The 14,798-nt window shown below is 44.2% G+C and overlaps 1 protein-coding gene across 1 annotated transcript; it reads left to right on the forward strand.

Moving 5' to 3' along the window:
* The first annotated feature begins 286 nt into the window (after positions 1-286).
* LOC309540621 (MLX-interacting protein-like) lies at positions 287-14,798 on the forward strand. Its single transcript, XM_082237581.1, has 17 exons — positions 287-1,325; positions 5,403-5,509; positions 5,904-5,986; positions 6,087-6,176; positions 7,044-7,085; positions 7,260-7,413; positions 7,639-7,731; positions 8,944-8,981; positions 9,223-9,667; positions 11,361-11,404; positions 11,557-11,656; positions 11,844-11,920; positions 12,060-12,176; positions 12,335-12,462; positions 12,570-12,693; positions 12,846-12,975; positions 13,490-14,798. The coding sequence occupies exons 1-17, from the start codon at positions 943-945 to the stop codon at positions 13,609-13,611; spliced, it is 2,277 nt and encodes a 758-aa protein (XP_082093707.1). The 5' UTR covers positions 287-942; the 3' UTR covers positions 13,612-14,798.

A 14,798-nucleotide genomic window follows, 5' to 3' on the forward strand; every position in this document is an offset into this window, starting at 1 on the left:
CAACCCTTTCGGCCCGCTTCCTGCTTGCGCCATGGCGTCGTTGCGTAATTTTACGTCGCCGCCATCTCATGCCTGCTAAAAAGAACAGAGCTAGGAACTTAATAGAGTAGCTTGTCTCATTGTCATATGGGGAAGATGGATGTATATTTTTTTTTGTCTCCAGCTGAAAGCGAGAGCTGCCCTTGGTAATTGACGGTGAGACTCAAGATTTCAGCGTAGTTATTTACTGAGAAGCAGAACCAGAAAGTATTCAGAGAGACAGCAGCTGATGTCAGGCCTTACTTCGCGTGGAAATGAGTGCCCTGCCACTGCTAGTACAGTCCAATATCACAGAGGAGCACGGCTTTCAGCAGCCTTGCAATGTAGAGTCACTGAATGAAGGGTGGAAGCAGGGCTTAGGCTGCCTTAAATTTCCAGGCCAAAGTCCACCAGATAAAACATGTCTCGGGTTTCGGTATCAGTGGCATGTTAATTGGATTGTGCCCCTATCAGCTGCACTCCAGAAAAGTTGCGCACAGAAACCCTACGTTTACTTACTTGTAGGCAGAAGAGTTGCACTGTTAAATGTTAAAGCAAGTCTAAAATACTGGAAGTAGATCCCTGTATGTCACTCTACCCAGTGAAGTCTATGCTACCTAGCGAGTAACTCTCGTTCTCGCCGCTAGGTGGATGTTGAAACAAAACTACCATAACCATCATGCCCTGCGGCCACGGCAAGGAGGTGGGGACTAGGACACATGCGCAAAACGCTCTTTCCTTGTTGCTATGGGAGCCTACGGCAGGGCAGCTGCTGGGAAGAGGTAGAATCCGCGTTCTCTTTTGTTCTTCCGCTGCGACGGCGGCATTTTGGCACCTGTCGCGACTCTTTCCCGGCTGGGCTTTGCGCCGGCGGCGGCCCCTCGTTGCCATGGCGGCGGCGGCGTTGCCTCTCGCGTGCTAAAGATGCCCCGGGAGACGGCGAGGGAGGCAGCGAGACCTCCGCCTGGGAGGATGTCGCGTCCGCAGATCATCCACAGCGGCCACTTCATGGTGTCGGAGCCCCACGCCGACCCGGACCCGGACCCCGAGGCGGCTCTGAGCCAGCCAGGCCAAGGCGCCCCGCCGAGCGCGGCGGAGCGAGCGAGAAGGGCCGGCTCCGCGCGGAAGGCCGCGGGCGGGAAGGCTGGTGACGGGGCCCAGCTGACCGCCGCCGCCGCCGCTTACGACTTCGACACGGTGGACGAGGCCGCGTGCCTGTGCTACCGCTACGGGCCTCGAAGCAGCGGAGCCCTCAGCATCGACCCTTCGCTCACGAAGCTCTTCGAGTGCATGACGCTCGCCTACAGGTAAGGGCGGGGCGGGCAGGGCAGCCCCCGAGCGAACGGGGCGCAGCGGGAAGTGTGTGTCTGGGGGGGGGGGGAATGTGGAGAGACACAGTAAGAAGGGCTAAGGGCCCGCGCGGTGGCTTCCTTTCTTGCCTCTCGAGATGCATTCAGGGAACCAGACTATGCCTTGGGATTACAGAGTGCCTGCTGTGGGAACTGCAGCACGACCAATTAGCCTGCCATTCATACGCAAGATATACTAGTATGCATGCAGATAAACGATACTCATAAGAGAATCCATCTGCAGGTAACTTGGCATCGTTAAGTAAAAGCCTCGGATTCCTTGTAACTACAGACATAAAGGGCATTTTCACCCAAGAAGGCATTTCAAAGGCGCAGCTTGCCTTTGTCGTGTCTGCCATGCCAAGTTAAAATCTAAATGAGTGTATAAATCTAGATTTGTAGCTGCCAGTTAAGAATTGCTCCCCTGCAACCTTTCCTTCCACTTTAAGAACTTTCACTTATGGTAGGGAGGTTCTCAGGCATCACGTGTGAGAACAGAGTAGTCAAGGAATGAAACTGACATTTTAGAGTCAGAAACGCATACATCTGTTGAAACCAACAAATCCGGTTTTGTAGTTAAAAAAGAAAGCAGGGGGGCTAGATATGACATAGAGTTGGGCCTGGTTCTCCAGCATTCTACTACCACTTGCTTTCTGGCACAGTATTATTTCTTTCTTTCTTTACTCACTCACTCTGGTTGCAGTTCTACACACAAGGGATTAGAATCAATGAATAAGTCTCATTGAACTCCGTAGGAGTTACTTCTGAGAAAAGGTGCAGAGGATTGCACTGCTACTTATTTTACTGTATTTGCAAGGTACCCAATAGCGTCTCTAGTGGCATATGGGAATATGTTCGTATAAGCACAGCATAGAGGAGGGGAATTGACACTAACTTTAGTCTTCCCAGAAAATCATGTCAGAAAAGCACATCTTGCTGCTTAGACAGTGCTTCTGACACATACATATTACTTTGGTTTTTATCTACCCCATTTTCAGTGTATCTCATACCCCAGTTGACTTTTTCATTAAGCAGTCAAGTCCTTTAATCTTTAATCAGCTCTCAGGTCAGACTCCTTTAATGTGTGAAAAGGAGAGAAAGTCTTAAAATATAGAAATTTCTATTTGACAGAGTGTAGCAGATAGATAGTTAGCATGAGTATTAAAGTGAGAAATGGACCGCGACCCAAGTTGTCCCTGCCAGATGCTAGAGACATAATGTCAAAAAGCTGTCTGGGTTATGTGGGATTAAATATCATAAAGTATATCCACTGTGGTAAAGGTCTGTTTTGTCCACTTTCTGATAGTAGTGTTGCTAAAGCATAAAAACTTGGCAAGTTATATAAACAGGAAGTTTTCACAGGACATGTATTTCTTCCTGTGCTCCCTTTAGCTTCCTAATAGAATTTTAATGTGAACTCTTGTGCAGAATTTTAATGATTTATGTTAAGGAACTAATTGGCTTGTTTTGCACCACAGTCTAGTTTTAATTATTGTTACCTGTGCTGTAGTATGCTGAAAATTAATACATGCCCTGAATTTTTTGAATTGGTTGGCTGTCGTCGTCGTCCCCCCCCCATTTCTGTAAAGTAGGAGAGAAACTTGAGCAATGAAACAAGCTGCTTAGGGAGGTAATGAAATTTGCTTCCTTGGAAACTTTCAAAGAAAGGCTGGGTGGGCAACTCTCTGGAATGTTTTACATTACTGTGCTTCAGGGCATAACTTGGACTAGATTAGGGATCAAAAACTTGCAGTCTGCTCGCTGCATATGGCACCCAGAACACTTGATTGCTGGCTGTGTGCCTCTTAAAAGTTTAGAAATTCTAGTGTTTCTTTTTTAAAGTAACACTTGACATGATTGCATAGACCATTTTGGACATGTGATGGTAAAACAACAACTCTCTTTTCTGGTTCTTGGTGCCAAACAGCCTATCCTGCACTGATCTTGACCTTTGGGATTTCTCCTAGTTCTAAAAATAATTAAAATAAAAAGTACCACACTGGAACAGACAGCATTTGTTTTAACCAGTATCCCGTTCCCAGGAATGTCTGGCCCTGATGTTAGCATATAGTTTTGAATTAAATAGCTGTAGTCCTTTCATATAAAAGTTATATTCTTACCTGAGTTGCACATTCAGCGGATGCTACAGCTGTATGTTGCAGACTAGCTTCCCAACCAATATATTTGCTGCAAAATTAATGCTTCTGCCATTTTTTGGATGCATTTTTCCTACATTGAGATCATCTCCTTGTAAATATATATCTATGAAGCAGCTTTAAATCAAGAAAAAAAGTGTTCCGGAATTTTCAGCAACCTAGTGAACTGGAATAGATCCTCAGAACTGGGATTTTTGGGTCTGTTATTTGACTTCCAGCATTATGACATTTCAAACGTTGGCTCCTTTAGGTATTTTTTAGTTAATCTCCCACAACATTATGAGATGTCATCTTGGACTTAGGAAAAGGACAAAGGTAGTATGAGAAGTTTGAATGCCTGAAGAAATCCCCTCAACCAGAGTCCTTTTTGACATTAACATTGTCAAAAGCTCAGTTTACCATATACCTGAGCCCACTGGTTTCAGTGGCAGTGCAAGCCTCTGCCCCCAGCCAGTGAAATAGACATTATATTTTGCTCAATAGTAACAGAGAATCATATATTGAATCTTTGCACAGCTATGCATTAGAACTGTAAATGATCTATCTGCCTGGGATTATTCATTATTCATTCTGTCTCAAGCAGGTGCAAAAGAAGCTGTTGTGGCAGAACAGCAAAGGGGCATGGGTTCTGAACAGTATCTTGTTTTCTTTTACACAACTGTTCAGTGAAACAGCTGCCAGTTTTGAAATGTAATGGGGCAGAGTGCAATAGGGTGGCCTGAGAATGTGGTCCAATATGCTTAGTGTGAGGATTTTCATGTGGGATGTTTGTGCACCTTCACGTGAACTTCTGAAGGGCAGAATATGAGTGTTTGTTGCTACTGATTAAACAGAGTGTGTGAGTGGAATGCAAGCTGCCAGTGTCTGCCTGTATTCCTAAGGAGATGCTGGCTCATTATAATTTCTTCTCCTTCGTAAGAACATACAGGTGAGGCACAGTTTTACTTTAACAGTGGAAGAAATAAACCACTGAATTAACCTTCCAAGATGCTTTTAATCATTTGGATTACTCAAGTCAATACTATATTTCTCTGTTGTAGAGAGATACACTCACTAACAAATCGGTTATTAATAGCAAGACACAAATCATTTAACTGGATGTGTTTTAAATTATGCTGCATTTCTTCAGAATAATTGAATTACCATAGGTTCTCTCCAGGAAATAGTTGTCCAGCACTCACTGACTCTTCGTAGATGGGGTTGTGCAACAATAATGAATGGGGAAGACCCCTTATAGTAAGGCTGGGAGTGGGGGGTATTTCTAGATCTGCCACCTAAAGCCAGGGCTATTTTTTCTTTTGTCATAATTGTCACATGGAATTCCACCCCAAGGCTGGTATCTATAGCATACTTTTTAAAAGCAAGATTTTGTCCTTTGTTGAGGAGCTTCGTCAGAAAAACAGGAAGGCAGTATACATAGAGAGCCATGTAGTTCTGTGGGCAGAGCTTCTGTAATCAACACAGTTTCTTATCCCAATATATGGTCTATAATTATGTTCTACACTTATCAGCATATGCTACTTCTAACCTGTTCATTTTTCTCCTTCTCCCACAGTTTGCTCTAAAAAGTTGAGGAGGAATCAACATCCAGTGAGAGGTTTAGAATAAAGCAGGCATATTGGGTCAATCTGTACAAAAGGTGAACTTTTGTAGACATCTGAGTAGTTTATAGTTTTGAGTGCAGAATTTAGTTTTATTGGCACAGATTAGTAATAAACTGTGGCTATAGAATAGTCAAGCTTATTAAAGAGATGTTCCTGTTCAGTGTGTTTTGAGCTGCCTTCTTCTTCTTTGGGTTATTGCCTGGCCCTGTTTCCCCTTGAAAGCCAGATATACTTGGTATTACAAGAGGTGGTTTTTTTGGCTTTCTCATTTGTAGTGAGAAACTTGTCTCTCCCAAATGGAAAACCTTCAAAGGGCTGAAACTGCTACAGCGTGACAAGATTCGACTCAATAATGCCATCTGGAGGGCCTGGTATCTGCAGTGTAAGTAGCCTGGAAGAAGGTATTTTAAAAAAACAACAACAACAAAAACACCCCAACCATATAAAAGGCAGATTAGGTGGGAACCACCAAATTTTGAGTATAAATCCACAAAAAATGGGTTCTTCCTCCATCCCTGCACGTTTTCCATGACTTCCTCAACCAAGGAGATTGTTTCACACAGAATTATGTATTGCAAGTTTGCAAAGCTTTATGCTAGCAAAAGTCACATATTAATTGCTTATGGATTTAAGCAATTAAATCAGCTGTACTGCCCTATTTAGTGGATGCTGAAATGGGAGTGACTGCCAGCCAGCAAGTATTTTCTCTGTTTGGTCCTGCTTGAAGCTATACTGCAGATTACAGCCCCTTTTCTGCTATTTCATTCTGGATGCAGATGTGGAGAAGCGGCAGAACCCAGTGTGCAGTTTTGTGACCCCGCTAGAGTGCAGTGATGTAGATGTGCACCGCAAGCCTGAGGTGAGCAAAGGTTATTTGGGCCTTTCTTACTTAAGAACTTACAAAGAAGACAAACTATGCATTTCTGTATGTGACCCCTGGCTGCACCTTTGTTTGGCAGGCTGTCATCATGGAAGGAAAGTACTGGAAACGCCAAGTTGGGGTTGTCATCAGGGAATATCACAAATGGAGGTTGTTTTCCTATACCCAGGTAAGTGTCTTCTCCAGCAAGATGTGTTGTACTTCATATAGCTACCAGGCTACCATAGATTGCATCTGGTGGTTATGAGGTGATCTGGTACTAGACTGGCAAGGCTATGGAAAAAGTTTAAAGACTATTTACAGAAATATTGTAAAATTAATGAATGTTAGAATGATGTTGGATAGAAATTAAGTGGTTTTTAGCTGTAATACTATAAGGGAATATGAAAAATGGGTTACTAATAGGTAAAAATTTAATGTCACAATATTTTAAGATTAAAGATTAGGATAAATAAAGAGGGGAAGGATTTGCTGAACTAACAAACTGAACTGGAATACAAAAAAGGGAGGCGCGAGGAGGTCCGGGAAACAAGCTAATGAAAAATAAGTAATGGAAAGATTGAGTTGTTTTTAACTGTTTTTTTTTTATTTTGTATTTTTCTTTTTTCTTTTTGTAATATCTTGAAAATTTTAATAAATATCTTAAAAAAAAAATAGACTGGCAAGGCTATGTTTCCATCTTACTCTGATGGGTACCTTGGCCTATAGACTCATTTCCGCAGCTGCCAAAGGCTCTCGTTCTCTTGCCCTCTCTCTCATTTCCACAAAGACACACACTGGTCACCCAGCTATCCCTGTGTGATTATTGTGGTCTGCAATGGCTTGGCTGAGGCCTCATGTGTTCATTGTTGTTGTAGCCGTAGTAGTAATAATAATAATAGTACATTATACTTAGCCCATCCTCCCAAATGCGTCCAGGGCAGCAATAAGCCAGATAGGATTTTATTTAGCTACCTATGGTTTTCCTCTAGCTAAGTATTGTAATTGTAGTACTTTCAGTGGCCTAATCCTAAACATTCTGTGCATTTTGTTATAGGCTTCAAAGAAAATGGATAAACCCATCTATGGTTCTTCTCAGGTGCTATTTTAATGCCTTGTTCCTATACTGCACCCTCCAGATTCCCCTTTCCCCATGGCAGTGGGTGGAATTAAAAAAGCTTGGGGGTTGTCTGCAGCCATTCAGTATTCCAGCCCCTCATTTGAGTTTGCCTAAAGTTGGAGTTCACAGCTCTTTCTCTCCCATTCTGGACAGGAAGTAGCTGATGATGTTCCAAGGGCAGAGCTGAAAACGGATGGAACAGATGCGTGCCCCATGGACCTCGACCCCTTGCATGACCTGGATGCACTTCTGGACACCTTCATTTCTAGCCGCAACCCTTATGGTGGCCCCAACCTCCGTGGCCTTGGTGAGAGGCTCATTCCATCTATCTCTGGATCTGTCCCTTTCTACCAAGAAACCCTTTAAGTTTTCTCCACTGTCCCCAGAGGCTGGTACAGATGCCTCTAAAGGGTGGACAGAGCTTTTGAAGTATCTCCATGTGAGAGCCAGTCCCTTGCTTGTGAACCAGAGAACAATTGCTATGGAACAAAGTAGCAAGCGAGTGATATTATTTCTCATTTTGTGTCTTCAGCTCACCAGGGAAATGCGGATATGATCCAGCCCACCCTGACCCAACTGCACCCCGTCTTTGGGGAGGAGTTTATGGACTTCGACCCCATTCAAGGTAACAGCAGAGGTTTTATGGCTGTACTTAGTGGTAAGGTGGTGCATCTCAAACCTGAAAGACATCCTCTGAAGCACTTTGTATGGCTTCTTAAGACCACTTCAGACTGTGTTTAAATTATGTATCCATAATGTACACACTTAAAAGAAATGTGTTTGTTTATAGATGCTACTGGGTACATGCTGCTAGGATCTCATGATCAGCAGCAATTCCCTTCAATGCTTATCTGTAAAAGAGCCCTTGGATTCCTCAGAATTGCAGCTTGCATATTTACTAAACTCACTGTTAGGGAGAAAACAGAACAAAATATGAAAAGCGTGTCATCAAGGCCCAAAAATCAAATAGAAACATGTATTATTATTATTTTAAGCCCACAAGTTAATCACCAGTTTTGAAAGATTAACTTGTGACCTCAAGAGTAAATAACATCTGAGTCTGGGTCACCAAAAATGGGCTGAAAGCTATCACTGGTGAGAGGAGACTATTTCCAACCTGACATTGATGAAATTCTAGTTCACCCAAGGCCAGAGCAGAATGCTGCTGAGCAAACATGATACGTCCTGGTAAGACTAGACATTATTTAAATCAGTAGAGCATGCACATAAAAATCCTCTTTTGGGCATCCAATGCTCTAATAGAAGACTCAGTCTCCATATAATCACATGCACACTGTGCTTTATATATTGTTTGTCCCCTATCCCATTTTCTGAATCAGCCAGGACAAATTCTTCAGAGCCACTGTATATCCCCTTTTCACAGGAAGAATAAAGTAGGCAAATTAATCTTGTATGAATTCTTAATTTGAAAAATCTTAAACTTACGAGTTTGTCATCTCAAAATTTCTACTTGCAAGTATAGCATCTACATATAGAGCCTATTTCAGTCTCATTCCTGCCACTCCGTCACATAACTCTGAAATCAGCAGTCCCCACCTGCAGATTGCTCCTGTTCTTGACTTGAGTTTCTTTACCAGTTGACATATCCTGGATTTTAGGTCTCATCTTTCTTCGAAAACACTAATTGATGTCTGCTTGTATGGTGGATGTGAATGAATGAATGTTTATTATTACGACCAAACAGCCAGCATACTACCTGCATGGTGAAATCCTGATGATTCCTTGCTTAATTGATTCAGACACACCAGCCAGTTATCTTCTACCAGTTGCTCTTTATCTCCTCCCAGCCTTTTAAATCTTTGCTTTCTTTTCACAGAATTCATCACTTCCTGTCGTTCTCAGCCCACGATCCAGGTAAGGATAATAAATTTATCTGATAGCTTACAAACTCCTTGGGCTTCTGCAGCCCCTGAAGCTTATTGCAGATCCTGGTCTGTGCTTGATTTTGATTTTGGAAAGGCAATAGCCTTTTCTCAGCATTGCAAAAAAACTGAGCAGTGGGAGTTCTCCCACTTGTATGATTTTCAGTGCAGCCATCTCCAGCCTGGACTCAGGAGTTGTGTTTGATTTGCACTCTCTTCTCTCCCCCTTTTAGGCTGCTGCAGTAACAGATGCTAGTGCTTTGAACCAGTGCAACCCAGATACACCTCTCATTGCCCCTGGGACCAAGGATCTCCCACCGCCTGGAGACTCTCTCAATCCCATTCCCATCTCACTGGATGTGGAGCCGCCTGTACCTTTGAATGGACAGCAGACCTTCCTGCCATTCTTCCCCACCTCCCCACTGAGGATCAGCCCGCCGCCTGTCTCTCCCATCTTGCGCATGCAGCCTCAAACCACTTTGGTCTTCTCTGTCATCACGCACACAGGATCAGAAACAAATTCTCCGTCTGTATTTCGGGACACTTTTGCTGTGCCAGTCTCTGCTCCTCCACCCAAAGATGGGAAATGCAGACACCTGCAACGGATTGCTCCAGCACCCTTCTCTAGCCAGCAGCCAGCCCTTCCCGGTGCTCCGCTCCCTTGCCTGCTTGCAACTGGTATGTCCCTGCAAGGACAGGCTCTCTGCAGGGGAAATTGAGACATTCCTGACCTAGACTACAATGCTTCTCTAGATCCATTTGGAGTATTAAGTCATACTGCAGAATTCTCCTTTCTTTTTTGGTGGTGGTTTTCTCAAGCAAATCTCACCAGGATCAACTTTTGGAATCCCTAATTTAAACAACTGCATGCATTATTAGTGTTTATTTCGATATAATTATCTGAAGCTGGAGTTTAGCTTCATACTTGGGAATCACTGGAAACAAAAGCATTTTTCCGTACTGGAAAAATAAAATATGTGGTCCAGGGAGATAGTTTTTTGTGTTACTGCAGAATTTAAAAATGATATACAGTGGTGCCTCGATTTTCGAATGTAATCCATTCCAGAAGACCGTTCGAGTTCTGAAACGTTCGAAAACCGAAAACTCAGTATGGAACTGAGTATGGAAAACTCAGTACAGGAGCCGAGTGACATGTTCGACTTCTGAGGCGTGTTTGAAAACGGAAGCATTTATTTTTGGGTTTCCGGCGTTCAAAAACTGAAATGTTTGTCAACGGAGACGTTCAAAAACCAAGGTACCACTGTATCTGACTTGAGCTGATAGGCATTACGTAACAGTTCCTGTATCTCCTTCAGTGAATTTAGGGTTTAGCCTTGAAGAAATTGTGTGTCAAAACTATGTACTGACTAGTCTGTAGAATAGCAAAATGGTTAATCCACAGGTATTGGAGACGGATTTAAGGTGGCAATCTTACTTGCAACTATACATATGTGTAAAGATGTCTGGGAGCTGCTGTTTGGAAAGGGAAAGAAAAAGTCCTCTATGCCCAGATTCCTGCATTGATCCCCTTCTTGCTTCTCTGGAGTGTAGTTAAGCTTTTTGTTTCGATGCAGCCAGCAGTTTGAGCCAGGTAAATCAAGCAAAATTACAAATGTCAACATTCGTCCAAATGCTTCATAGTTAAACAGAAAACCTTCAACTCATTAGTAGAAGTGAAATCACAGCTCATTAATATAACTCTGCATATTTACTAGCTTTTTAAAGTTATATTTTAATTTCTCTTAAATCTGGAAGTGAGCACAGATTTTCTTGACCCAATTCAGAAGAAGGCTCTTGTTCCTTGTAGCTTTTTTGAATGGGGAATGTTCTCAAGAACTGTAGAGTCTTCTAATGTGCAAGCATTATGAAGAGAGAATCTGTAACTATGAAACTTTCCTCTCTACCCCATTTAAAACTCACACATAAAGGTCCAGAATTCCTATCCTCGTGTGTCTGATGGCAAAGTGGGTACCAAACAGTTGGTGTCAGATTGGCTGGTGATACATGTAGGAATTTTAGGAGACGCTATTGGTTATGGGGAAACCAGGCCTAGGTATGTTTTGGAAGGGGTCCCTGAGGCAAGGATGCTCATTGGCCTCTCTGTTGGGTAGGGTGCCATGCATTTAAGTAGAGATCATTGGCCCAAATTGTATTTTCAGCTGTGGTAGGTGGGATTTCATAAAGCAGCAGACTCCTTTTCATTAAATAAATTCTGCCACATTCAAAAACTTGGTCTACTGGTGAGCAGCTAAACTGAAGCTGTGTAGTTACAGGGAGTGAGTGATGCTGCTTCAGCCAGCCAAGTTTTGTACATGCATTGGGGGTTAATACATAGAGGCTGGGGAAATAAGAACATCTCTTTCATCTCTAGGTCCTGCCCCACTGCCCCTCACTCCAGTCATGAACTCTGTGCAGGTAAGGTTGTTCTCCTCTGCCACCTTCCTTCTTCGAGGCCTCCTATCTGTGTTCTGCTTTTTGCCTCCTTGGAGTTGACAGGCGGCGTATTTTTCTATCTTTCTGTTTGGCTGCTCTCTCTTTCTCTCAACCCTGCTTTTCCTCTCCCACAGGTGTGTGGCGTCCCAAAGCCCCCTGCAAATATGCTGAACTCATTCTCGGCAACAGTGAAGTCTCCTCCACTTGCCTCTTCTGCTGCTTCCCCTGACACTGGTAAGCTCGCTCAGGAGGGTGCAGAGTCACTCAGCCTCTCCATTTGAAGTGTTGAGCACTGAAGCCTTAGTATGTATTTACAGTTTACTTGCTTTAGGAAGCTTTCACTGGATTGGTCTATATGTAGAAATTGAATACACACCTTACGAGGAACTCACCTACCCCAGTATTTTTGGGATTATTTCAGGTGCCAAAACCAAGGAGAGAGCTGAGGACAAAACTCTCTGCAAACCCCAGGAAGTGGACAAATGCTGTACTGCCAAGGTAATAAGGATACCCATACCACTGTACCCCATCTTGTTGGCTTGAGCATTGTGGGAGAAGACATCTTTTCTCAAAGACGATAGCCAAAGGGGTAGTCGCCTGGCAGTGTCTCAAATCATGGCTTGATTGGCTCTTGCAGGGAAGTCGCAGATCAACACTTACCTCGGCTGACTATGCCCGCCGCAGGGTCATCAGCTCCGGCTTCAACACTCTTGCCACTCTGGTGTTGACAGGACCTGATCAAAGCAGCACTAAGGTACGCATCCCCCACTGTACCAGAGGGTGGAAGGGCACATATTCTCTGCTGTTTGTCCAGTTCTCCCAATTTGCTTTGTGAACCTGCTGGAGCCATTCTTGTGGTCTTTGCCCTCCCAATTCATTTTACGCCTTTACTCCACCCCCTCACCTCCCCAGTTCAGCAAGGCGATGCTCCTGCAGAAAAGTGTGGCACATGTGGAAAGACTGCAGCAAGAGCGCCGACAAGCTCAGGAGACAGTTGAAAGACTACGTGGGGAAATCAAAGAGCTGAGCACTGCCATTGAGTGAGTTGCAGGGCTGGCTTAAGGGGTTTTCATTGGATCAGGGATACAAGTTAAAAGGTGAGAGGGGAACTCCTGTCAACAAGTTGTGGCTTTTCTCTTCCTTGCAGTGACTTTCAGCGCCAGCTTCCACCTACGGGAGCTCCTGTGCTGCCACCACAGTCGGATCAGGCTTCTCAACTCTATGAAGAGTATGTGCGCAAGCGCACCCTGCAGGACTGGCGCTTCTGGCTTGTATCCACCACCGAGCATGTGGGATGGGATGGGACAGGTTAGGGTGAAAGAGCAAGGGGAGGTATTTGGCATGGCATCAGTGGCCTGCTGGGTGCTTAAGGGGAGCAGGGAGACTTGGCTGCATAGTCTCCTTAACCTCTTCCAACCTGCAGTTCAGCATGGTGATTAAGCCACTCTTTGAGAGCTACACCAGGACAGTGAGCACAGGCAACGTCAAGGAATTCTGCGACTCAGTGTTGAGCTGGTTGGAGCAGCACTGCACCCTGCCCATCTTGCGCCCTGGTATGGATCAACAGGGAAATCTAGAAATGTCTTTCCCTTCACTGACCCATCTCTTTCCCCCCCTCCATGGCTTTCAATGATCCTTGCCTACCTTCTGCTCTGAAATCTAGCACATGCTTGTGTATCATTCACCCATCCTACTCCTGCTTGAAGTACCCTTACATTCACACATAACTAAGAGAGTGGAACCATGGCTTACCAATTATATTCCACATTCCCGATTCCCTTTTCATGCCTTGCTAAGTTACTAGACACAATTGCCCATCACTATGATCCTTTCCTTGCCCTGAAGCAAGATTATTGGGCACTGCCTTAAAGCAAGGCCCAGATGTGACCTTAGGAGTTACCTGGCTTTGTGGTGTTTAGGAAAAAATCTAGCTGGAGATGCCAGCTGTTCTCACAAGTCTTCTATTCCTGATACTTCCAGAAGACTTGAAAGGATTCTCTTTCTAGGAATTAGGAGAAAGTGTCTGCATTGAGTTCATTGTTACTATTTTGGTTTTTTGTCCCACAGCTATCTCTGGCTCCCTCCTGCAGCTAAGCAAGATCACATCCATACTGACTCGGCCAACCCAGTTGCGTGAACAAGCCCTGCAAGCGGTAGCTGGCCCTCCACACTACAAGAGCAACAGCTAGGATGAAGACCAGGTCCAGTCCTATATGGACATCCTCACACACTACCAGGAAAGCCAGCAGCAGGGACCTCTATCTCAGGAATTCATTTGCCATGCAACAAAGAAGCTTATGTTAGACAGTATTGGGGTTTAGATTGCCGGAGCAGAGAATCTCTGAGTATTCATTTTGGTGCTGGACACCTCTTAATACTCTCTCTCTTTTTGCAGAACTTCAGGTAGTAGAGTGGGGGATGTGGGGGATAAGGCAAGCCACAGAGCCAGAATGCAGATTTAATTGCCAGATGTAGGATGCCAGCTATGGCTTTAGCCTCTTTTAGAACTGGGGTGAAAGATTAGCCGCATAAGAATTAGTGTGGCATTTCCTGTGTTTTCCACCAGAGGGCAGTGAAAGTGATTCTTGCAGGCCTTCTCAATAAGTAGAGCGATACTTCCTCTGTATGATTCGTGACTTTGAGTGTTTGTGGCTAAGTGCCCCCCCCCCCATATGCAGTATATGTTGATGGCAGATTTTACCTATGCAACCATCCCCATGAACCCTCTCTGGGGTGTAGAGGATCAATTTCTCCCATCTTTCATTTTAGTTCAGAGACCTTTTGTAGGACTGTGTATTTTCTGTAGATCTGCTGAATTTTTACAGGGGGTGGAATCTGACTTCAGCTCAGTATTTGATGGTGTGATGATACTCTTTGCTCTGAGAATTGTACCTTCAGTGTACTGCATAGCCTATGCCTGCCATTCTCCATCCCCTATGCTCATGTTTCTTTTCTCAAGTTACATATTAGCTTGGCATGGAATCTGGAGTTTATTTATGCACAACACATCCTGTGCTATGTTTGCCAAACTTTGTTCTAGGCTCCCAGCTAATATACAACAACTCTTGACATCTGACCACAAGGAGAATGTGTGATGGGGAAGACACCACCTTACCACTGATAGGCAACCTGTTCTGTCTCCACTACTGTAACTGTATGATTGCATAACCTTCGGCAAATGGCAATACCTCATTTCAAACTCCCAAGTTAGTCATAAAGCTAATGTCTACAGGAACAGGAGCCTAGCTGACTAAACTAGGGAAAAGGCCTTTTTACCCTTTCCAGAGTTTTGAGTAATATCTGAAGTAGCTCTGGGCATTTTGGCACCTGATAACAGAGAATCCAAATGTCACACCTTTATCCCCCCATCCCACCC

This window comes from Podarcis vaucheri (genome assembly GCF_965113315.1).
Source record: "Podarcis vaucheri genome assembly, chromosome: 1".
Taxonomy (NCBI): domain Eukaryota; kingdom Metazoa; phylum Chordata; class Lepidosauria; order Squamata; family Lacertidae; genus Podarcis; species Podarcis vaucheri.

Bases quoted from the DNA above. Each gene is read 5' to 3' on its own strand.
- LOC309540621 (XM_082237581.1), top strand. From the start codon at position 943: ATGCCCCGGGAGACGGCGAGGGAGGCAGCGAGACCTCCGCCTGGGAGG. The intron at 1,326-5,402 runs GTAAGGGCGGGG...TCTCATTTGTAG, and splicing joins TGCATGACGCTCGCCTACAG to TGAGAAACTTGTCTCTCCCA. The intron at 7,414-7,638 runs GTGAGAGGCTCA...TTGTGTCTTCAG, and splicing joins CCCCAACCTCCGTGGCCTTG to CTCACCAGGGAAATGCGGAT.